General features: G+C 41.0%; 1 protein-coding gene across 9 annotated transcripts in view; it reads right to left on the bottom strand.

The window, feature by feature from the left end:
- The window catches only part of LOC139634943 (anoctamin-4-like), a 49,412-nt gene extending 26,625 nt beyond the window's left edge, over nt 1–22,787 (bottom strand). Inside the window, exons 1-4 of one of the 9 annotated variants that reach the window (XM_071501724.1) lie at nt 22,311–22,787; nt 17,597–17,671; nt 8,448–8,672; nt 942–1,163 (exon numbers count right to left, since the gene is read on the bottom strand). In XM_071501724.1, the coding sequence (XP_071357825.1) occupies nt 942–1,163; nt 8,448–8,672; nt 17,597–17,671; nt 22,311–22,527 (739 nt within the window). In that variant the 5' untranslated portion in view covers nt 22,528–22,787. Of the gene's footprint in view, nt 1–941; nt 1,164–2,864; nt 8,673–17,596; nt 17,672–22,310 lie in introns of those variants that run through there. The other 8 variants (XM_071501725.1, XM_071501728.1, XM_071501727.1 and 5 more) reach the window with 8 other exon arrangements.
- Between the last annotated feature and the right edge of the window lie 3,579 nt (nt 22,788–26,366).

The following is a 26,366-nucleotide window of genomic DNA, read 5'->3' as shown; positions in this document are numbered from 1 at the left end:
GAAGAAGAAGAACTGTGTTTTATGGTGGCACCCAAGGATTTATGGCACCAGAGCCACTGGTAGAAGGTTTGAAGGACTTTTATGAACAAGTCAGTACAGATTCAAACTGAAAACAATCTCACATTTTTATGAAAATTGTGTCTGCAAGTTAGCATATATAAACATACAAAACATATACTCGCATTAGTTTTTCTTACCATTTAAAATTAAAGTGTCTGTGATTCTATGGTTGTATACAATAATAATTAGTTATTAGTTTGGGAAGTGATTGTGGGCTGGAGACGGATGAGTTGTAGGTTTTTTGGAACTGTGAATTGTGAACTAGTTCATTTTATTCTATGAGAACTGAACTTTAATCTAGCTCTTGTGAAGTGTGAACTTGCACATTACTGCTCATTAATGCAGCTTTAACCTTAGTTTTAAGGAGGCTCTTTAAAGCCAGAAGACATAGTCACTTAATCATTTTATTGTCACACAATTTAGTTTAACTGTTGAGCAGACTCATTTCACCCTTACATTAGGGCATTGGGAGCAAACTAGTACCTTAGGTAATGAATAGTTTCAAGGCAACAATAGAAAATACAAGAAAAATTTGGTTTATTAGCATGCTACTTCAAATGAGTGAATACAGTCGCTTCATTAGCCTCTGGCTCCATTTGGACAGAAAAACACAAGGCACATTGAAGATGCTTGGCACTTCACAAGATCAGTTCAAAAGTAAACAGGAATGAACTTTGGATTTAACTGCCAGATTTCTACATCAGTGCTCTCACAGAACGTGACCACATACCCAGCTCTAAAGATTCATTGCACCAGTGGTGTGTTCACATTACGCAAACTGTAAGCTGCCCAGTACCACCACAGGACTGACCTCTCTCACTTATAGGCCAGTGTTACAGTTGAAATAATTAAATTATAAGAAGTATGATGAAATTTCAGACCCTGTTGTTGCTGGATCTCACCGAGGGGAGGCACATCATCTTGAGTGCTGGAGTCTGGAGCTTCAGCCGAGGATTCCTCCATGATGTCTGCCTCCCCACAGGAGGGGAAGGCGAGAGGTCTGTCCGCTGCCTGGTAGCCGGAGGCCAAGGGCTGCAGCGGGACTCTGCGTCGGTGGGGGCTCTGCCGCTGGGGCTCAGACCCATGTAGAGATAAACTCACACCTGTAGTTTAGGATACAGATAACTACATTTCACTTTGTTTCTTAATATTTAAACATAGTTTGAAATAGAGAGGGGAGCAAAAAGGGAATAACATCTGGTCAATGTCTCAGCCAGATTTAAAACCATAACACTGCAGTTGTCATGTTATGTCCCACAGTCAAGTGTCTCTCTAGAACTTCTTCTTGTCCCTTTTGTAATCTATTACTTGCTCTCAATAAGAAGTATATTCCTGAGGATTTCTTAACAGCTTGATGTGAAGAGCTAACAGTGAGTTCTGAAAGCCAGAATTTTCAGCAACTGGCCAAGTATTGACTGAGTCAAGGGTATTGACCAGCCATCTATCAATCACTAGTAATCTATTATGGTCACTCGGTTGTATTTGTGTACTGTGATGCAGCAGTTAAACCCCTTTCACACACAAACTCACTGTCAGCTTTTATACAGTTATTGGTCGTGGATAATTACTGGGTTTGCCACCATTCATATAAGACCTGTGCCCCACTTCACTGTAGGCTGGAGACTCTGTAAAGGAACAGCAGAATGTATGTCTCTAAAAACTAGAATTCACCCACAGATGAAAATTAAACCTAGATTAATAGTTTTTTTTAACCACTTGAGGTCAACACAACAACCTGTAAACACAAAACCGACATATGACCACATTACAAAGTCACAACAGTTAACACATGAACTAGTTGCCAATTTACAAGGTTAATATTTACTCTCCTTTTGGTCTAAACCATCTCCTGTGGGGAATTAGTTATTAGCTTCTACATGTTCCACTATGTTAACCAGCTAATTGCTAACTGTGTGTCTGAAGTTTTTTATTTTTTTTTTATTTTTGCTCAAAACTACGGTGGCTCTGAGAGCTCAAAGCACTACAACTTAAGAAACTGTAACTCTGTTTTGTTGTGTTGTATTTGCAGCACGTGTTGTCAAATTGACACTGATGAGCGCAAGCTAGCGGGTTAGCTAAAACAGAACTGCAAAGTTAGGTAACAATTTTCTGTGGATTTGTCATTTCATTTAAAGAATATATTTGACCCATTAATCACATACAAATATTAATTGAAACAGCTTTAACAAAAATATCCACAGATTTTTTATCTTTTTAATTTTTAATTTTTACATTTTTTGTAAAACGTCCACCTAACTGTTGAAGCTAGCATTGTAAAGCTAGCTTGGGCAGCCACATAAGCCAGAGTAAACCATCCTGAATTAATTCTGTAGCAGACAGGACCGAACTAGAAAGCTGTGTGCAACAGATGAACTGATGACAGTAGAAGTATGACTCTTTTCTAGCGAGGGTGGAACTCGGGTTTGATAATCACTCACACTACAGTGAAGTTTTTCACTGGGTTGTTGCTATACTGTAAAAGCAAAGTTAAAAAAGGTGAAATGAAAACCAAGTAGCAGGAATAAAGTGCGAGACTGTGTGTGACAGAAAGCTGGGTGAACGTCAAGAGAAGAAGACGGGCCACAAAAAGAGGAAGCCAAAACAGAAAACGACAGATCAGTAACTTTTATCTCCTCAACAAGGATTAACCTTGAAAGACCTTGGAAAAGACACACTCTACTTGCAACACACAAAGTAATTGGGTCTATTTGTCAACCAGATGGGCTCCTCTGAGGGAGGAAATTATTCAAAGCTTAGGAAAACAGCTTAAATCAGTTCTATCTAAATAGGTCTATATCTCTTACTTTCAGGCCTCTGGGGAGCGGGAAGACTTCTGCAGGGGGTGGGTGGCTGTCTTAGGTCTGCTTGCTGAATTTTCATTTGTGACGGCAAAGGTGACTCAGCTACATTTTTCTGCTGAGCCGTAGTACCGTAGGACAGAGATAGAGGTTGGGGAAGCGTCTCCGTGCTTAATCAGCCGTTGATGTTTTGGAACATTGGAGCCTATGGATGCAGCTAATAGAAATGTGATGGATTTCCTGCTAGGAAAAAAAAAAAATCAGTGCTCAGCGTCCCCTTCCTTTTCTTATAATAAACATTTCATTTTGCTGGGGTTTAGCCATCCAAACTAGAGCTGCAGCAATCAGAAAACATTGACATGAGTCTGAATTTATCTAGAGGTTAAGTTGATAACACATCCAATGGAATTATGTTTTTTTTCCCAGATGTTGAATAGACCCTCATGGTTTAATGTACAGTATGTAAATGAAACAGAGCCTGGTAATTAGCAGACTCCAGACAAGATGATTATTCAGACTTCTTACATACACATAATGACGATGGGGATCAACAGCTCCAGCTTGTTAACTTCACCTCCCCGTATTCAAGATGCTCACCGACCCCATTTCCTCAGCACCCACAGCACTCCAACGCCAGTCTCATTAAAGGGAGAGAGAACTGCTTACTATAAATATTGGCTCTCAGAGGACCGAGACACTACATATTAGCCTACATCATGCTGCTATGCTGAGACGATGGCTAGTCAAACAATGTATCCATCAAACTTTAATGGCCCAATGGTACATCTGAAACCCGAGCCACAACTGAGGTCACACGGTGGAGGAGCTTTGGCAGCGAGCAGACAGAGGTGCAGTGGCCTGTTCTCTTCAGATACAGTAAATGCAATTCATGGTTTCATTAGTGAGTCACAACATTATCAAAATTAAAAAAAGGGTGTTTGTGCCACTATAAATCCAACTCACAAGTTGTACATGAGGAGTCCTTCAAGTTGTAATTACAAGTGGGAGCTAACGACTAGCAAACGATAGCTAACTAATGGTAGCTAACAGTAGCTAACTTTCCCAGCTGCTGACCCTTGAATTCTTCATAATGTCCGTCTGACCACTTGTCAGCACAAAATCAAATGTTTACTGACGTCTGCTTCACTACAGGCAGAATCATCACCCAATAAATGGTTTCCTTCTTTGCATTTATAGTAAACGAGGCTGAATTGCTTCTCCTGACATCGTCCATGTAAACAGACAGTCCACCTTCCCATGGCCCACAGTGGGAACGACTATTGTACATGGGCAATTGGCTGCGCTGAAAAAGGAAATGTACAAAAACACGTATCAAAGTTGCACCAATTGCATTTTTAAGGGTTACTGACAAAAATCCTTCGTTAAAATGTTACACTATAATTACTGAGTGATTTGCACACAATTGATTTATTGCACATCCATGAGGCAGGGATAAGCAATCATGAACATATTGACTCTGTAGATTATTTGATTATTTTGTTCAGTTCAGTTGTGATTCATGGTCTGTGGCGATGTAATTCAATTCACTGTGTTTTTTTGGAGGTTCAAAAGGATCGTCGGGGTGGTGAGTCTTCTCTAGTAAAATGATCTAGCCGATCTCATTATGTCAGTTTCAGTAGCCTGATTCTCCTTTCATGTACAGTATGTCGTATCAATAATTTAAACTCAACAACCCACTAGTTTTGAATCAGGACCTTCAGTATTTGGAGCAAGTAGCTCATGAAAATGAATGTGTGCATAAGAAAGTAGGTGACGCCTCTTGTGTCAGTGTTTCAGATACATATTTAATCTGCATTTCATCTCGTTTTCAAGTTGTAGCTGCAGATTGTGAACATTAATTGGGCTACAACTAAAGACTGAGGTGTTTCTGCTTTCATGTCAACAACAGGTGATGAAAGATCTGACATTTAAGAAGTAATACAGTGTTACGTAATACTAGTTACTTTTATTTTGAAATTTACAAATAAACTAGTTGCTGGATTTGAAAGGATCCGGATTTGATAAGTGGATCCAGACTGGATCTAAATTTGATTACAAAGTTTTACAGTTGAGAACAGTTGTACATCTTCTGTGACTCTAAAGTGATCTTAATAAAGTATAACTTCGACAAGAGAAAAGTTTTAAAGGCAGCACAATTTCATACAAAGTGAATGGTAAAACTTGAATTGGCCCTCCCTGGTAGCTGCATTTTTATAGCACGGCACATGACCTCAGTGTTGGTGGTCCAGTTCTGGTTGGGGACCTGTGTTGCAAGGCATACCACTCTGTCTCAGCCCTTATTTTTTGTCTACAGTACCACTTTCCTACTAACTGCCCAATAAAGGAGTCAAAAAGAAAGATGCGATCAAATCCGAATTTGCCAGGGTGGCGCAAACTGATGTAAAGATGTGGTCTAATGGGTTCACTGGATTCAACTTGATCGAAAAATTTGCAAGGATCTGTACAGAAATGAGAAAAGGAGAGAGTCTGAAATGAAAAAACAGAAACAACTGGAGTCTCTGCTGAGTTCTGACTTCAATCAGAGGCTGAGCTGAACAAAAACACACACAGACAAACTCACACTCAGTGTGTCCACTGCTACATAGGTTACAGATAACATCTGTGCAGTTGGTGCACTGGCTCTTTGAGGCAAATAAACATGGACTGCACAGACAGTCCAGCAGTCAAATTTGTGCACATGACGTAAGGTGAAAATTTTCTTTGTTCTTTGCCTGAACATGTTTTGACAGTAACTCATGTCATCAAGGTAAACTTAGCAAGGGTTTGGAGACTATAACTACTGCATGTTAATAATGAGACTTCTAGTTGGACTTGGACCTGGCAGGGAAGGTCTAACAAAAGATGATATTGATTTGCATTGTGGGAAGTGTAGGATCCAGTGTTTTTGGAGCTCAACCCACACTGGTGACTACACAATTAAACATTATAAAAGTGTGATACTATAAAATACATTTGTTTGGCTTTTAAAGGTCCCATATTTTACACTTTTCCTGTGTTTTGTTTCAAGTGTTGATATCCAACAGAAGATATATTTGTGGTTTTAAAAACCAAAAACCATCTCAGTGTAGTTTTACATCTCCTCTCTCAGGCTTCTCTCTGGAGCTCTAGTAACAACAGGTCAGTGAGCCAATCAGAAGAGAGGATCTGAATCTTTCTTCTGATTAGCTGACTGTTTTGAATAAAAATATAACAAATCCTGCAAGGTTGGATGGTGGGTCCAGGTGGGCGGGGCTTGGGGCATGGCTGAGAGCAGTGACTGCTTTGTTGTGACATCACAAAGTTACAGAAGTCCTGACGGCTGGTTTTAAGGCTCAGTTTCTGAATACAGGCTGTGTGCATTTCTCTGTGGACTGAGGCTTTGATACTTTCACAGTATTAATATAGAACCTAGACCTGCTTTATAATCAAAAAACACATGGAAATCTCACTTTATACAATATGGGACCATTAATTTCTCATCCAATTATACTGTTTTATGAACAGTTTTGTACTTGATAAATGAAGCCATATTTCTTTGTCTTTGTGCTTTTAGTTTGTGTGTGAGACAAAAACAGAACCAAAAATATTCTGAGCTAAAAAACTCAATGACAACGTGGTTCCTTCCATAACACAACCCAGCCTGGAGATTCTCACATCACAGCATGACAAGAGAATAAAAGATTGAAGAGGAAACAGGAAGAAGAATAGGAGGTGGTGTGTGTGTGTGTGTGTGTGTGTGTGTGTGTGTGTGTGTGAGATGTGTTTTCAAGGGGATCAGGTGTCAGTTGCTTGTGAGGAGGAATCGTTCGTTCCATCTGGATGCTCCCATCATGCCCCGGGGTGAACAGGGGAGGTGGGGATTGCATGTTCTCCCCGACAGAGAGATTTCGCGCCTGCCGACCAGCTACTGGTGCCTGGATGACTCGGTCGCAGTGCACACACACTTACACACATACACACTCCTCACAGAGGCATGACCCATTTCTGTGTCTTACAACTAATGCATCATGGAGGGGTGTATGAAAAATTCACATTTACAATCAAGAGGATGGGAGAAAACTTCGAGAGCGAATGAGAGTGTGTGTGTGTGTGTGTGTGAAGGTCAAATGCTTGCATGGTCACAGGCAACTGCGCGAAAGAGATGAAGCAGCGTCAAGAGGAGTGTGAGTAGGACACAGCAACACATGAGACAGAGCACTGCAGCAAAAAAACATCCACTCTGGAGGACAAGCTGCGTTTGCTTCGAGACAACTTGACGACACTCACCGTGTGAAGGTGGAGAGAGGTAGGGAGGCAGCTTCACCCCTCAGAGGGGAAAAAGGGGGAGGGACGGGGGGTTCCCAGCTGAGCCGCAGCAGACGCCAAAACAGCCAGAAGACTCGTCCCTATACACACACGCGTGCACACACGCAGCTGTCACCCCTCCTCCCCCCCAGACCCAACGTGCAAATGACCTCGCTGAGGGAAACAAACAAGCACGACGTCCCACGAGGGAAACCAGCATCCCCACTTTTTACTCCTTACTCCTCATCAGTACGGCGGCCGATCCATCATCACCGTGCACACAAACACGCGCACCCACACAGACAGATGTGTCATAGTGGAGACGCTCAGAGCAGGTGGCAGAAAAGCTCAAAAAAGCTGTCAGATCTTCTCTGGAGGAAAAAAACACAAGCATGAGCAGGATGTTTACGGTGAGAGAGAGAGGGAGAGAGAGAGAGACAGAGAGAGAGACAGAGAGAGAGAGGGAAAGAGACGGAGAGAGAGACAGAGAGAGAGAGAGAGAGAGAACGAGAGAGGAGGTGCGTGCCGCTCTTCAGCATTCTTAATCAGTCTTCCCTGGCAGCCAATCAGAGGATAAGCTGCTCTGGCAGCAGCCAATCAGAAAAAAGGGCTGGTGTGTCAGTGTTGCTGTAGCCTAAAACAATGACAGTTGGCACTGATGACAGTATCAGTGTGTGCCTCTGATGGAGAGTCAAGGGCACACAGACATACACACAACAACACACACAAATGTACTGACAAGTACATATTACAGCACAGGAGCACATTTAAACATTTAAACAGCACAAGCATGTTACTATGCAGGTGCTAGCCCTGGAGACTTTTCCAATTAAAAATCAGTTTCAGTGGAAACAATGGGGCACAACATCCACCTGAGTAAAATGCTTCCCTTCAGCAGGCTTCAGCAGTCTGCGTCACACAAGTTCAGTGTGTGTCTGCATAGTCTTCCCTGTTACTGTCCCTCCACTGCAGCTCACAGAACCCAAAGAAAACTAAAAACACTGTAGCTTCTATTTGATTTGACACAGACTGCTCAAGCCTCATGTTTGAATGAATTTAGCACAGACAAAAGACTGTAGATGTTGTCCTCCATTTCTCTTCTGGGCCAGTAAGGACAAACAGCTCCTGAGGACTTGTTTGTGTTATATGTTTACTGTAATGATTAGCATGTCATAATATCTCTGCTCAGGGCTTCTCTGTAAACATGAAGACATTCATCCAGTCAGAGCTGATCTGTTTTTTTTACAGTCTGCTGCTCCTGATGCCTCATAGCTGGTAACATGTGCTGTGCTGCACTGTACGTACTCGTGCTGCTGTCGCAGAGCGTCTCCTGACTCGCACTGCAGGTGGGCAGCGGGCTGACTGACAGCGACGCCGGGCAGGACACTGGCTCGAGATGCTCATTGAGGGGCGGGACGGCGGACGCCTCGGAGCGAACGCAGTCTGGACTGGGAAGGTTCTGACTGCTGGATGGGAAAGGACTCTTCCAGTGGGAGAACCCGATAGCCACTTGACCCCCGAGATCAAACCCTGCAAGATGACCACAATCAGAGCAAAGAGTACAAATCATCAAATCGTCCCATGTAAGAAACTAGAACCATTTTGGCATCAATCAATTATCAAAACAGTTGCAGATTAATTTTCTGTTGAACAATTATTAGATTCATTGTTTCAGTTCTACAGTGACAGCTGTACGTCTTCTCTGTTGTACATGCTGATGGGACAAATTTGTTGCATCTACTGTCAGGACTCTGTTAACTCTGATCTCTTCACTGTCTCTGCAATGCTGGTGGACAACTTAACCATCACAGTCAAAAGTATCACAATAATCTCTTCAGCAATGTTTCCCTCTAGTGGTGGAAGCTTTCAACAGCATTAAAATAATCCTACCTCAAATGTGATCAGACATTGCCCAGAATTTCACTGAGCGTTCAAACAGAGCCGTCTGATATCAGTGATACAAAATATCTTATAACATTAAAGATAATTCCTTATAGACGCAGTTTCAAGGACAAACAATGATCTTTTTTAAATTCATATTTGATTGATGAATAATTGTCAGCATGGTGGAGATTGGTGTTGACAGTGGTCAGATACTGTATAACTGGAGCGTTCATCAGATGGCAGGCTGCACAGCTCCCTGGCAGAAGAGGAGCAAAGGCCAGGGCTGCTGACCCAGCTCAGCCTGCCTCCGGCCTTCGACTTCGCCTCAGCAGGCTTCTCTCTCTGTTTCATGAGGCCGCAGAGACCGGTGACACAGCTCAGCTCAGCTCTGGTCTGGTCTGGTCTTGCAGGCGTCTGAGCTCAGTGCCTTTGGCAGGTGGACAGGCCAAACATGGCCGCCAATTTAGTTTCCCTAAAACAAATTGTGTTGACTGACACTGTGAATTATCTTTTTCCTCAAACTATTTTCTTTCAGGTGTTTGCTTGTTGCTTTGTTTGCTTTTAACCATCCCACTGACGACCACTTAAGTTTCATCAATTTTGGGACAATGCCATGGTAAACAACAGTGAGTGGTTTTTCCACTTCATTGGTTTTTCCAATGATGGTTCATTTGACCTTGGGAATAGTGCTTTGAAAAAAAGAAACAAAAAAATTCTTAATACAAGACCTGTTTGTTGGTAATCTGCTGATATATTTTATATCTATATATATCTATATATATATATATATATATATATATATCTATATGATATTTTTTATATATATAAAACTGATTCTGATTCTGATTCTGATTCTGATTCTGATTCTGATCTATGTGTCTGTCACACACACATATATATACACATATACACATATACACACACACACACACACACACACATATATATATATATATATATATATAAAACCGTTTGGCATCTTTTAAACTATATGACAAATAAATGCAACAAATCATCTGAAGGAGAAAAAAGCCTTGAGACTGATTTAATTAACATTAACATTTGTCTGTGTTTAATTACATTAAATATAGCACTCAACTGAATTAAAAAGATTCAGGGACTGCCAGTGGCCCCTTCTTTACAAAATGCATCATCAGGTTTGACTAGCACTGCCACTGGCCTATGTAAACATCGTTTCTTGGGATTAAATTTGCTTTGTCACGTCACCTCCTCTATTCTCTGATTTGTGTGTCTATATTTTGATCAGGTATTACCAGAGTCTAGACTCTCTGCTGGAACTCAGGATAAGCAAAGCATGACTCAGACCGAAACTTTATTCCTTTAATGCAAACAGTGATGTTGGCATTTGTTTACTTTTTGTTTCATGTAAAATTTATTTTCATTAAATTTATTGGTGACATCATAAAATAGCGTGGGATCATGGGAGTTGTTGTCTTCACTACCACTGCAGTCAGCTTCTCACAACTTAGATGCAGTGTCAGTCATTCAGGTGGTTTTTACCAGCAGCTGAATTATCCACAGAGGTCTCCTCCTCCCCAGAACAAACAGACCAGGGGATTAAATCCAGTAAAAACACTGAATAAAGCAGCTTCGCATTTAAAGTCAGTGTTTCATTGACACTGTATGGGGGACACAGGATGTCAGGGAAGGGCTGGGAGCTGAGACTGCTGTCAACCTTTGTTCTGATTGTCTCTCTGATAACTCTGATAATAAAGGAGGAATATCCACAGAGATGTCCCTCTGTCCATCACAAACAGACCAGGGCATTAAAACTAGTAGAAACACCAAATAAAGTAGTTTCACGTTAAAAATCAGTGATTCACTGACGCTGAACGGTGTATTTTTAATGTGGAAAAGTTACACATTATAAAATATAAACATTATTGTACCCACACAGACTAAGAGATGAAATGTCTTGTAAGTTTTGTCATGCAACTTTTTCAACTGTCATTATCGAGTATCTTTGGAAACTTTGGATTTTCTGCGCACTGTTGTTATGTAACACACCGGGGGCAGGTGGGACTCGGGAACATGCTCAACCCCCCTACCCCCTGCTTTCCTGTGAAACACAAAGCCCAGCAGATTTCGGAGGTACATCAGCAATGAACAAACACAGCCCGATCAATAGCAAAGTGGAGGAACGCCTGGCAGTCTCTGAGCTGTGCTCTGTGCTCGCTCCTCACTCTGCACATTCAGCTGCAGGATAAAGTCTGAGGTAAATCTGAGCTATACATCCCATCTCAGCTGTTTTACAGCTTCCAATTCCCTAAAAGAATAAAGGGGTTTTCACACCATGGAGTGTAAAAACCTTCGGCTGGGCGTCCCCGAAATAATGTTTGTGCTCAAGTCAGCACTTACAAAAACTGGAGCACTGAGAAGGTCTTTATTTTCCCTGAGGGGAATTTGTCTAGTACAACACTTTTTGGCAGAAAAATCAAACTGCTGTCTCAGAAATTATGCAGAAGCGAATATTCTTTGGTGTGTGAAAGTTTGCACACAAAAACAGTCATGGACACATGAACACAGAGGCCACTCTAATTAACCAAACTGTCTGTGCATTAAAACAGCACACATTTTAAGAATTTGAAAATTGAATTGTTGAAATTGCTGAAATCTCTTTTGGGCCTGCTTCATCTCCAGCAGCATACACATCCCATAACAGCTCATTGATCCAATACTCAGCCCCAGGAGCTGAGATTTTCTTTTTCTAATCTCAGTGATGGACAAATGCCCAAACAACCTCTCTTCTTTTACAAAAAGAGCCTGGACAAAGATTGATTTAATCCTACAGTATACTGTTCTCTATTGTTAAGATGGTGATTTTCTTTTTTCTCCTTTTTTTGTTTATTTTAGCTTTGTTTCATTATTACATGCTACAGTAGTTAGTGGCTTAAAGCTGGAACTATGCTTTTGCGAAGATCACTTACTGTAAACATCATTGTCAATCTTAGTGGAGAAGAGTATCAGGGGTAACTATAGGTCACAGAGGCCTGTAGAGGAGCCAACAGTGCAGACCTTAATTGTCATTTATTTTGTTTTAACAGTGTAAAACTTGCACTGGCCCCATTGGATAATTGGGTCTGCTTTGCCCCCCTAGATAATCATGGGGGTGTTCCCAATTAATGTTAGAGACTGGATCAGAGTCTCCCCAGTTTCAAATATTGAATAAAGCTGCTCAATGTATTACAGCTTCTTACACATGGGACATAGTAAATAACTATATTGTGAACATAAATTGTCACATAATTGTCACATAATTGTTTTAAGCATAGAATTCACTTTAGCTTTTTTTAGGACTACTGTCCTCAGCTGCTGTTAGCAAGCTAGCTGTTAAACACCCCACAGTGGGTCGGTTTGCAGCAACTAAAATATAGACATAGCACCTTTTAATGATGTGATTTGTACTATTCATCTGAAAAGCAGATCAAGACGATATAAGATCGTCCGATCGCCCACGCCTACTCTCAATTTTTTGTTGGTGGTTGTGATTTCCCCCTTTTTGCAAATTTAAAGTTGTTCTAATACGAATACACAGTAAATAACAATGTTTTAATGCAGACAAATGTCACAGGGCCTTGAATCATCATACTGATAGTGAGAGTGATTTTATGTTTCAAAGGGTTCAATCGTGCATTTATTAAGTTTTTAGAGTAGAAAATATCGCAAACAAAAAGAAAATTGAGCTATATATCGTGTATTGCGATATAACCTAAAAATTATTTATAGGCCTTTTATTTATCACCCTTGTCGGAAATATCTCAAACAGTCATTCATATCAAAAGATGCTTAATAGTTACAACATGAAATCTTGTACTGTGAAAGGACCAACAATGGAATAAGGAGCAGAAACCCATAATAGCCAGTGAGAGAGAGCTGACGGGGAAGTGTCACCAACCTGATGTTGTGTACTAACAATAAAACATCATTTCTTTATTTGCGGTGAACAGAAATACACGAAATTTTCCCAAATGAGTCCTGCTCACTTCAAGCCAGTGTGAAAAACACAGACAAAAACAGAAAAAGTGCTGAAATCCTTCAAGTGAGGAAACCAAAACTGTTTCCAATGCTGTTTATGTAGGACGTCACACAAGCCAGGCTGGTGGATTTTAGGACGTTCAGAAATGGTCAACGGACTCTGAACTGAGCAGGGTTTGTCCGGAAACTTGATCCAGGTATATAAAGTTCAAAATTCAATTCGAAACAGCCATTAACTGACTTTTGTTTTTTTTCTTTTTAAACGACATGCAGAACCATGTAGAACCAGCGATCCTCAACATCCAATGAAAGTCACCTGAAATGGCAGGAGGGGCGGAGGCGGTAATCTACACCTGGCATGTATCCGAACGACCTCCAAAACTCACGGCAGCCTTTTCGGACATAGTGTGTTCTAAGCAATATCTATGTCGCAGTCATCAGAAAAAAGTGCCCACGTGGCTCTCTGAGGAGAGAGAGGCCCAGATATGTAGCACCTCCACTTCCTGACGCCCTCAGAGGTATATAAAAAAAAAACAAAATGCAGGTGCAGGTATCTGGGCCACACGCTGCACTATGCAATGACAAGCTTGAGCTGAGAGTCAACAGTAATCATAGACAGACTACCGGTGGAGCTCCTGCAGGTGTATGGCGGGATGGCGTGATGGGAAAAGAAAGTGATGCGTTGTTTTCTCTGTGTTTGTAAGTCAGAGTGTGTTTGAACTCTGAATGTGATACAGTCAGTGCAGCAGCAGTGTAGCACACATACAGTAAAATATGATACTGAAGGATTAAATCTTTAAAAGCTGCAGCAGAAAAATGAAGTCGGTTCGCTCCAGAGGAAGTCTACATGTCTGCATGCACATTTCCACAGGACTCTTTATCCCACTTTGTTCTGCACTCTTTCCCGAGCATGAGCTTCCTCCCTGCATTTGACGTCGTGAACCAGCAGCTTGAAGGTGAAGGAAAATCATGCTGGATGGCATTATGGCACCAAACGGGAGGAGGTTGCTGTTCTTCCTGAGCTGAAGTATTCACAGTGTCTGGTTTCTGTAAATAGTGTATGAAGTCAAAAGTGTACTGAAAAATGACCATGCAGCGTGCCGGCCAGTACATGAAATGTAGGTTTGATTTGGTTGAGACAGAAAGCATTTAGCCTTTCTTGAAGAATAAACACTTGCAATGTTAATCGTCTGCAACATGGTCTTAATTACTGCTGACTAATTAATCACCTGCAACGATGTACTGGTTGATATTAGTCTATTCCAGATATACTGGCATACTGTAAGTATCTATATTGGCTGATAATTAACAAGAAACTGGAGTATGAGAAAATACAGATACAATCATTTAGATACAGTGCAGCTCTTTATGGTTTTATAGATGGTCCATTCAATATTGTTCAGTACTGCTTTCCTGGCTTCCTGGTTCCGGACAGTTGGTGCTGCGCTCACCACTGGGGAGCAAACATATGCAGTTTTCCAAACTTCTGATCTAACGGGACACATCACTATGAAAGGGGAAGCTCCCACTGTGTTTACAGTCTATCATTGCCAGCAACAGAGATGCATCTCTCCAGCGCAAGCGTTAGCACTCGCCCTGCTTATAAGATGAACGAGGAGAGCAGCAATGAAGAGGCTGTGGGTGTCCTCAGGTACAGAGAGCACCGTGGGGAATTTAGGCTTGTGAAGGAGCTCCGTTTCCATAGCGACGGGTTTCAGATCTACTTCCCGTTTACTTTCCGTGCCTGGCTGGAAGCCTGGGTTGTGTCCGAAATCACTCACTCATTCACTCCTCCCTACTCACTGTACAGGGAGTTCTATGTAGAGGACTATATAGTGAGCGCACCAGTAAAATTGAAAAACTATACTATACTATATAAAAGCTATATATACTATGAGTCCACTATATAGGGTATAATAATTCTTACTATACATTTGGACAGATCTACAAAATGCCAAACTCTAGCTCAGCTCAGCACAGCAACAAACTGTTCTGGTGTGATGGGAAACACTGGAAATAATGGGTTTCAGAAGTGATGCCGTAGCTGCATTCTGTCTGAAAACCCCATTAGATCTCATGTTGTCATCCCAATAATTCATCTCCCCTCTTGGACGAAAAGATTTAGACTGTATTTAAGATAGAATCACAGTGACCACAGTTTAAAAGGAGAGAAGTACAGGAGTGATTAAAGAGCTGTACTGATCAGTGCACCAAGACGTCTATAAGACTCACAATCATTGTCATTAAATGTCTGTTTCATATGCAATCTGAAGCTCCCTTGATTCTTTTGTGATTCGCACAATAATCCTGATAAACCAAAAAGCACAGAGTCAGCACAACACAACTCCTTGAGCACTCGTAAACAAACATGAATTTAATCATTTCCAGGGATACAGGGAACAGAAAATTTGAGCATGTGGAAACATCAGATAATACTGCAGAGGGCTGAACTCAGCTCTGAGCTGTATGAATGTGGAGTCAGTCAGTGCTGCACACATTACGACATGGTGCATTTGTTTTTCACGTCACCCTCCAGTGAATTCCTGCCACAGGGTGAAGATTAGCTCTGTCTGTCAGCCGCACAACTGCAGCAAATTCCTACACCGGTGAAAGAGGGAGGAATTAATGGACGATTATAATCGATTAGAACTTTTAAGAACCTACAGTGATGCTGACTAGTATTTTCCTCTCGAACAATGGCAAAGGCTTTAAAATCACAGGCGGCACGCTAACTCTTTTTGATCTCCCAGTGCAGCAAGACTATAGATCTTTCCCTTTGTAAAACCAAGAGGGTGAGTCTCAACGGTCCAGAGCTCTCCCTCAGCACTTCATTAGTTTTTCTTTTTTTTTATTTAGCACGGAGAGAAGAGAGGAACACCTGCATGCAGCAGCAGTAGCAGCAAAGCCTGAGCTGAACCCTGAGCCTGAGTCTTCACTGGTACAGCATCCGGCTTCCAGCCTCCCTCACTAACCAGGCACTGCTGTAACAGTCATCCAAAAAATAGCAAAAGGCACAGTCTGAATATTGCAAATGGCAGGAGGTTGCAGTATTGTGACTGTCAGGAAAGTTATTTCAGACAGCTTCATCAGTAATGCATTATTTGCTGTCAGGAACCCCTGGACATACACACAAAGTTAATACGTCAAGGGAAATTTTAATTGCCTTACTGCTTAGCAAATCTTACCCTTTTGTCCCCCTGGCCTGCTGTCAGAAAGCTTATTATTTATACAGAAGAAAACAGCTCAGCAGTGACTACTCTGAAATGTTACTGTAGATATCTCTGTTTTTATTACACAGATTTATCTCCTAATTTGCAAAGTAATTTTTGTATAATATTATCAGTACCACACTGCCTATAGAGATATAACACTAAGTTCAACATCTATATCATCAATTCTCAAAATCCAGACTCCAATCCGGACTTTGAGAATCGAACGGCAAGTCAATCCAGACCCAGCCCACACGTTATATTAGCAATGCATTGGTACGATACAATGAAGTGTATGTTTACTACATTCAAAAAATGTTTTATTCTTATCAATAAATTGTTTGTTTTGTAAAATAGAACATATTTTAGATTTTGCCAGCGATCCTGGCCCGAGATTAAGATGTTAAGTTAATCAAGTTTAAGTTCAAATTTCTTATAAAACTACAGTGCACATTACGCTTTACTGTCAAAAGTTAGAGCGGCTTAGGATCACAAGTAAACAATTGTAGGCAAATGGTGCCATTTCTTTAGGTTGTAAATTATAAGCAAATTTATTAAAAGGGATTTACTTATCACTAGTGGTTCCAGACCTTTGGCCTTATCTAGAAATCAGATTTGGACCTTTGAATATCAAGTTTGAGAACCCATGATCTATATGATTGTATTGTTGCATAATCTTATAATAATATAAGCATGAAACGAGTATGTGCATTCTCACACGTGTGCAACACAAACAAAACTCCACAAGGTATCTTGAAAAACACTTCACATTAAATACTGACGGGACCTGACATGCAGTATGAGATTTGTCAACATGTTGTATGTATTCAGTCACGGAACCATTATGGAGCACCTAAACCAGAAGCTCTCGTTTGACTGAGCTGATAATGGCGTTTTCCTGTAAGCAGACCATTACACAAAGTTCAGTGATATGACTTAAATCTGTTTGCAAGGGATGTGTCCTTTAGTGAGAAACCCGGCCCACTGCCATATGATCAGTTTGGTTTGAAAGGTTCAACAGCAGCTGAATGACAAACCTTTCTGTGAGTTTTGTCTTAATCCATTCATAACCTATTGAGACACCCTGCTTTAACTCAAACAGATGGAGCTGGGAAAACATAATATATAATCCATATTGAGCAAGAATGGTAAAAATTATTTATTTCTAAGATTATTGGGCAACTAACACAAATATTTGATATAAAGCAGGTAACAACACATGGCCCCGTAATTTATTTTTAAAGTATGTGGGAGAAAATTATACACATTGTCCACATATTAGCAATACTAATAACAATAATATAATGTAGTTTTCTTCTTTAACAAAGGAAAACAAAAAGTAAGTCTGGAGCAAAGTGCACTTACCGATGGTGATTTGACTGACGCAGCTGTAGAAGGTTCCTGAAGAGACATTGTAGCTGCTGCTACTCGGCTCACGGTCTGTGATAGGAACAGATCACACATAAGGTCTGGTGACTTTTATCCAAAGCAACTTACAGTGCAAAAAAGCATTGATTTTTAGTGACCATGAGTTCATTATGCAGCCACTGCAATTGTAACGGATGTGTATGGCAAAAAAATACAATATCACCAATTCATCAGTTTGGCCTATTACAATAGGACGGTTTTTTTATACATGGATCAGAGTCTGCAGAGTGTTGGACGATGGCTGTGCTGCCTCCACCGGTCATGTGGGGATGTATATCACTGTTTTTGCATGGAGGCTCCATTCATGAAGATAATTTTGTATTTAAATGAAAATTAACTTTATATAAGAGAGCTTTATTCATAAATTATGAGCATGACAAGGTTGTTGGTTTTAGTATTGTATTATTAATGCATTAGACTGAAGATAACTGTTCCTCTGCCAAAAGCATGCTGTCTCTGTTTTGCTGGCAAGTGCAAGCCTAGCACAACTATTGACCAATGGTTGTATCTGATCATTTCAGGGCCACTTTTGCTCAAAATATCTGTGTAAATGTGATTCACTCCTGATAATATTCTAAACAACAAATGAAATTAGAGAGGGGGAAGTGGTGGTAGCCAGTGAGTGCCCTGCCATAAATGTACCACAGACTTGAGATGACACTTTTCAATGTAGACCCCACATCAGAAATAATTTTCTTTTCAGAAAGCACTTTCCACCATTGGCTGTATATAAAAATGGACGTAGACTCTGGGTCTGAAAGGTGAAATCAATGCAAAGTGCTTTAAACCTGCATTCTATTTAACAACCATCAGGGGGCGACTCCACTGATTGCAAAAAGAAGTCAGATTGTATTGAATTCTATGGGAAAATGACCCTACTTCTCCCTGGTTTATTACCTCATTAAACGTTTTCCTAATGAGTTTATGGTCTCAATCGCTAGTTTAAAGTCTTCTTCAATACAACATGATGTTCATTTTTTAAGTGATGGTCCATTTAGAGGAAAATAGACATTAAAGTAGGGTCTGCATTAGGGCAGGGCTGCCGTGTGTGTACTGACAGACAGTATCACACACGGTGATCAATCAGGATAGAGTACAGAACAGGTCAGATCCACCCCTCACTCCTCCTCAGCTCCACCTTCTCCTCCGAATACAGTTTCTTCTTGTTTCCAAAAACCAAGATGGCGACGGCCAAATTACAAACTCAAAGCTTCAAAATGGCAGTTTACAAACCAATGGGTGACGTCACAGGGGTTGACAATTGTTCTCCACTCCATGAAAAAATCTTCAACATATTAGTCCGGTGACAAGGTCAGAAAATGTGGGCTAAATCTTTGTGCTCCTGGGGTAAACGTTGGAAAAGCTGATTTTCCAGAAAAGCTAACAAGTGGCATTTATGTCATATTTGACCCGTCTTCTGTTTACTTCTCAGAAAAGTTATCTCTCAACTATACAACGCAACATTATCAACTCTTTGTGATACAACACGGACAGACAGGGGGGAAAGAAATGAAATCACACACACCCCCCTGGAATATGCGCCAACATTAATGATTTGTAGGAGAAGCATTTAACAATGTAACAGGCGCACAACAGAAGTAATCCTGGCCAGCGCAGAGCAGTGTGTTGCCCATTATAAATATAACATATTCTAATGATGTAATCCAAATTACATTTCAGGATATTCTCTTACTAATGATTACATTCAGAGTGACAAAAACTGGTAGGCGTAGGCTACTGCAGAAGTAAATGATGACACAAATTCTGATGGATGTTGAGGTGATGAAGGGGTAATTCACCTCTTTAAATAGGATAATGGTAGCTTCTCTGATGCTACTTGAGTTATGTAAGATAATTTATGTAGTGTTTTTGCATTTTCACCCAAAGGCCTAATTCCCTAGAAAGTTTCTGTCATGATAACATTTGTTTCTAACTTTAGGAAAGTTAACTTTATTTCAAAGGTTTGTCATTTTCCCCTATATGACAACTTAATTCATTCATGTAGATTTTAATAGATGTTGAGCTGGGGTATCAGTCGACTCTCAGCTTAGTAATCATTCCTATCATATTGACCTATAACAATCCACTATAAGTTGACCTCTAGTGTCCAATAAACCACTGAACCTACTGCTGTTCCTGAGAAAAGGTATGACCCTGCAGCATTACAGGAATTCAACTCCTAATCTTGCAATGTTACTGCCCTGCTCCACACACTGAGCTACAGAGGGAACAAACCCTTGACCTTGGCAGAGTTAGGGGAATAAAATCGATGACTTTGTCAGCTTTAGTGCCCTGGTGTACCACTTTATAGAGAGAGGGAATGAGATCATCCACTGTGGTAGGACGCTAGGAAGGAAATTCATGACACAAGCAGTCGTATGGGAATGAGCCTATAACCCTGGAAGACTTTCAGGAAGAAAATCCTTCGTTTGAAGGGATGATGTCTCACACCCTGCAAGAGTCTCTTTGCCACTTCCTGATCTGCAGGTCTTTACAACCAATAACCCTTTCGTTATCAGGCTACAGCAGTATCTCAGTACTTTCTCTGGTGACTGTTAGCTCAGTGTAGCACAAATTAACAATATATAAAATATGGTTGAACTGATGAGAGACACGGTATACAAACCTATATTGGTGCAATTTGCAATATGGTAGACTATGGTCAAGTTTATTTTATAGGTTAAAGTTAATTTAACTTTAATGCTAATAAATAACTAATTGATTTTTGTAGCCATCATAAAGTTGTTATGATGTACCAAATAGCTAGCTGGTGCCTATCAAGAAGACATAGAACATTCATACATGTAAATATTTACTCTCCTTTTAGCTCTGTTTTGGCCTCCACCAACTGTATTCCTTATGGGTCATATCTAGCTTTGTAGCAGCTAAACAGTCAACTATGCTAAACAGCTAGTTGCTAACTCTGCCATTTGGTGTTTAGCAGATACCGTACAGTAGGTTTATCAGAGTTGTTTTGCTGTACGACTGGCCAATGTGTTGATGACAGTGGTAAGAATGAACCAAAACATGTAGCTGTGCGTCGCCAAACCAAGACAATGAGCTGAAAGGCACAAAAACACTTCAAACATCTGAGGGGAAATGGAAATGTCACAGATAATTCTCTGTGGGTTTGTCACCAGGAGTATTGGGTATTGAGTATTGAGTAGTGGCGCTTTACCTGAAATAAGGTCAGGGCTCCATAATATACAACAAGAACGCCAAAACAAAACAAAAAAATCCAGCTGTTGTCAACTCAGCTTAATGTTTTGAATTCATTTGCCAGGATAGGTATACAAGAAGATGAATTTCAGGCTCAGTCAACCAAACTCCATATAAACAGGCTTGTGTGTGATGCTCCTAGCCATCATAGGAAATCAGTAACTCAAGAAAATGCTCAGTAAATATACAGTATTGAATTGTTTGAATTATTTGATGAGAAATACTGCTGCCTGTCACTGAGGTTTCATGGTCAATTGATAAAAAAAAAACCTTGACGCTGGAAACTCAGGGGCCTAATTTGGAACTCCTTATCAGAGGAGAGAGAGGTTAAATCATTAATCTGTCTCAGCAGAGGAAAAGGCTCTCTGGCACTGCAGCCAGGTACCACCAAACATTTGTGCATCTCACTGAACTAAACTGAACTGATTACAAATGCTTCTGCTCCTTTAGCAATTTGTGAAACTTTTAAAGAAAATTCTCTTTTCCTTATTCCCTAATCTAACACCTACAGCTGCATCAGAGAAGAGCAGCAGCAGCAGTATAGACATTTATCACTGACTGGGAGTTATTTTTCAGCTTGAGCACTCACATTTGCTTACATGTTTGGAGATAAAGCTGCAGGTATCATTTATTACCAAAGCTACGGGAAGTCAGAACATGGACTGAACAAATTGAGTCAGCCTCTGTGCAGCTTCCAGTGACATTCATGATTTATCATCAGATGGCGCTTTAAATTATGTTAAACATTTTTTAATCTTTATGTACAATGTCAATTCCTTAACAGCGAGGTCAATATCTAATTTATGAATGAAACCAGACTTTAACCAGAGTAGTTTCCAGTAGTGAAACAGTCTTCTAGATGAACCACTGTTTTACTGTGTGCATCAGATAAGAAGCCACATACTCTGATGCAGCAGTGGTGTGTCTACATGATCTTTTCACCCACAGGCAATTGTGCTTTTAATACTCAAGTGCAATAGTGTGTGTGTGTGTCTGTGTGTGTGTGTGTGTGTGTGTGTGTGTGTGTGTGTGTGTGTGGGTGTGTGTGTGTGTGTGTGTGTGTGGGTGTGTGGGTGTGTGTGCAGACTGAGGATTTTTCAAGTTAGAGGTTATGATGGAAAATAGAGAGTAGTTTCACTTCATTGTGTCTCGATAACACCAGTCTGATGCACATCTCCTCACATAACTTAACAGCAACAAATATTCCACGTTTTAAACTCACAGACCTTCATGTGGTGTGGTTCAATAGTCTTGGGGGAGGGAGGGAGGGGGGGTGAGGTGCTCCACTGATTCTTTATGTGACTTTCCTGTCCCATGCAGTGACTCGGTGCACGCTGGAGCGCACTGATTTACCTGATGATATAAACATGAGCTAGTCTTCATTTATGTGTTCTCCGTTTCTGCTGTATTTGCTGCATAGGAATGTCTTTACCTGCGGATCCGGAGGAAAGGCGGGTCGCGATGGCGCGGCGCGGACTTCCCGTGCAAACCCGCACCACCTCGTCCTGACACTGCAAACAGATGACCTGGTTCTCCGGATTTTCTCCGACCTTGCTGCAGCCTCTGTGCTCGCCCCCGGCCTGGATCTTCATACCCGTGTTGATCTGACGGACCAGTCGCATCTCTGCTCCTGCCTCATGTTCTAGCATCCTCCTCACCGGCGGCGGTCACACTCGTTACGCATGGCTTCGGCGTGTGAGGGCATCAACTTCTCCTGGACCCAGAGCCTCCTTGACTCCACCCACCGCACGCTTTACCCGAGCGCTGTGCGGTCAGACCCGCTCCCCACGCCGGCTCACCTGTCAGTCTGCCTCGGCGCCTGTGGCTGTTGATGTTGCAGTGTTTACGCACGGCAGCAGGCGTGGCTGCTTCACGCTGCCGGTGAGCTCGCAGTGTGGAGCTCCTGTGGGTTATTGGTGGTAGAAGTCATGAAATAAGGTCTCTGTTAAGTACAACAGAGCCTCTGCAGCATAAGACCCGAAGGGATTATCACGGAAATACCATACATTAGTTGTGATTCCCATACATTGTCCTAATAAAGAGTAGAGAGCATAGAGCATGGACATGGGTTTACATATGGACAGTCGGGACATGTCCCTGCTAATGTTTGGAAGGACAGCATTGTCCCTACCAATATTTGGAGTGAGGTCATATTCAGACCCCCCCCCCCTCCACACTCCAGAGGCTACGTCTCCAAGACAATTGATTTAGCTAAGCAAGCATTTGATTGGCTGAAAGGGCGGGGACTTTCTGCAGGCTCATGTCATTCACGAATTTTGCACTGAAGTGCAGACAGGAGGCGAGAGCAGGTCAGTGTGTGGAAATGTCGTGTTTAAAACGTCCCCCTTCACTCGATTGTCTGCACAACACACATAACTTCATTTAGTCCATGCAAACACGTTTTGCACTGTGTAGACATCATGGCAGGAGCTTTTGTCATCATCCAGAGTACAAGTAGTACAGTAACCAGCCAGCAGCCACATTGATTTACAATTTGAAATCAATGTGGCTGCTGCTGGCGGCCTTACATGATGAGATTGTTAATACTGATGCATCACTGGATTAGCAGCATTTTACTGTTGTAGCTGATCAAGGTGGAGCTAGTTTTAAGTGTGAAATCAAGGGGAAAAGGGAAACTGCAACACTAGAAATAAAAACGATGATGTTAGGTGCAAAAATGCAAAAATATTGGTTTTTTTTCCTCTCTCTTTTCAGTTAATAAGTAATTTCCTAAAGTTTACTCTCTTTCAGTCTTTGATCTGTTGCTATGATAGTTTTTATTCAAATGTATATACAGATATTAATAAACCATTCAGTTAAGAGCAGTAAAAAGTCCTCTTTGTTTTGGAGGTGTGGCGGGGTTATTGTACCAATGTTAAGACCAAACTACGCCCTTACCACAGAGACCTACATTTACATAAAGGGACAGTCAGTTATCGGCACATTAAACTCCACCTTTAATACACCCACAATTACTGATAGCTGGATTAAATCTTCCCGATATTTACACCTTTTTTTCTAATAAAGCAAAAGTAGTAGAATTGGATGATGGTGACTACTGGAAAGTAGCAGCTTTTGCAACTCTACCACAAACCAACAAACCAATACAGTGGCTATAGAAAAAAATATTTTTTGCAAATGAGCTTATGAAGAAATTTCAGTATTGTAACCATAATTATAGCTAGCCCCATTTGTATCTGTACCTCTATGACCTCCATTCATTACTCCATGACTCAGTTACATATATCACTTTCAGACAGGCATGAGCATTCAACCCGCGCTCAATGCACTACTCTATTCCGCAGTGTAGTTTCACTGATGAGCTCAAGAATCACTGAATTGCATCAAACCAAAAAATATGTTTCTGCAGTACCAAAGGCTCCAGATTCAAAACTTTCAAGATCATAGTCCCAAGACTGCATTTCTAGGACCTTAGTTTTTCTCTACAGCACCACTTAATGAATTGGGTAATGTCACGTCAAGAACAAAAACGAGGGTCCTAGACATAGGCTGTAGGACTGAGGTCCTGAAAGTCCTGAAACTGCAGCAGAAACATCCTATTCATGTTTATTGAACCAGATAAAAGTTAAGTTTCAGTTTAATTTCTCTTTCTTTCTTGGAAACATTGGTATCATTTAATACATTTTTCATTCCTGGTAGCAACCCCAGTTCACCAATGCCAGGCAGCACCTGACCACGTTCAGCCCTGCTTGAGAGGAGGGTTGTGAAGAAGGGAGCCATACGGATAAACCTCTAACACCGGTTTAACCCACGTTACAGTCACTCTGAATGGGGTAATACACTTCAAGCCTAAGGGGCCAAATACAAAAAACTGACCTGCAGCAGTTTCATCTTTAAAGATATTTTTGTGTTCTCAGAGATGTTTACTGTGGATGAAAACCTCTTCTCCCAGGCCAAAACCAATGTGCAAATCCAGTAATGATAGCAAATTGGAATGGAGCCGTAAATGTCACTGCCCTGTTCCTCAGTGCTCTAAAAACAAACAGAAACAGGTTTACCAGAGGAGTCACATCTGACGAGGGGCTGTCAGCTCAGTGCCAACATTAGCTAACAGATGGAGAAACATTGCCACAGTGTTTCTCTTGACACAACCTCTACAGTAAACTCTGATTTCAACCTTTGAGCCCACATGAAACAAACTAAACTAACTAAACAGCTCACACCAGATTAATCCTCACTGACCAGATGTTGGGACCAGTGTTGGCAAATAGGGTAATTTTTCACCCCCCTTGGCGACTTTTTATTTGATAGGGCAGGTAAAAAAAAATTGTACTAGTTGTGAATTTAGGTTACTTTTTGTGTCATTTCCATCTCCATTACAAAACATCAGGCTATATTACAATCAATCCTCTTCTCATCCTACCTATATGATTGAAACTTACACTTACACCAGTGTATTCCTTCTGCCTTAGAGTTTCTGCATATTTGGATGTTGACAGACAACAATAATCCCCCAGACAGTGCAGACATATTAAACTGCTGATCCATCTGAGCTTCGTACTGATTCCTTAAAATCTGAGCCAAATCAGAGAAAGTAAAAGTTAAATTACTGACTCTAAAAGCAGTATATAATTTGTGGCTTCCAACCTTGGCAGTACACTATCGGATACTTGGAGGGAGAAAACACTTCAGTTGAGGAAGGCCCCTTGGCTCAGGGGAAATAGCCCAGATCTGTCAGGTAATAACTCAGCTACTGCAGAGAACCTCCACACTGTTCTACATACAAGCAGAGCGTGGAGCAGACTCAGCTGAGCGAGGCCTCATCTGCTGCCTGGTAAACAGTGTGTCAACTTTAGTGTGTTCAGCTTTGAATCATCTCATAGTTTAGTGCTGTCCTCATCCTTGTGTGTGTGTGTCTGTCTGTCTGTGTGTGTGTGTGTGTTTTTAATAAACATTGAAATCCAGTGAGAGCTGCTGAAACAAAAGGTGTTCATCATGTTTTATCCATCCTCAGCTATTGTATATACTTGTTATTTAATGTGTTAAATTAGATTTAAAATCAAGTCTGAAATAGTTTGAGCTAAAACTTAATTCACTTTCTTCCTGTTAACATTCATCTGTAGTACAGCAGCCTCTGTACAACACTTACCTACACATAACCACTGGCACAACATTGGTCATAGTCAGCCTCACTGGTCCAGTCTGCAAAGAGCAGTCAATAGTAAAACTGCTGCTGAGCTAAACTTTACCTGTTGCTTTTACCACTTTTCATATGGAATGTTTTTTATGTGCATTGTCACAGAAAAAAACTCCTTCAACCTGAACAACTACACAGGTCATTTGTTTTTTCAACCCTCTGGCTCAACCCAAAGCAAAATGCAACAGGCTGACATATTATCCGTGTTTCATTTTTATGTATACATTTAATGTATAAATGTGTACATAAAATAATTAAATGGAAAAGAAATATCCAAATATTCTTTCTGGGATAAAATAATCCTTTTTGTTTTTCACATTAAATTACAAC

This window comes from Trachinotus anak, unplaced genomic scaffold (genome assembly GCF_046630095.1).
Source record: "Trachinotus anak isolate AG129_WGS33_773 ecotype Australia unplaced genomic scaffold, CSIRO_AGI_Tana_v1 ptg000018l, whole genome shotgun sequence".
NCBI classification, from domain to species: Eukaryota; Metazoa; Chordata; class Actinopteri; order Carangiformes; family Carangidae; genus Trachinotus; species Trachinotus anak.
This window is presented reverse-complemented; position numbering and strand designations above follow the sequence as displayed.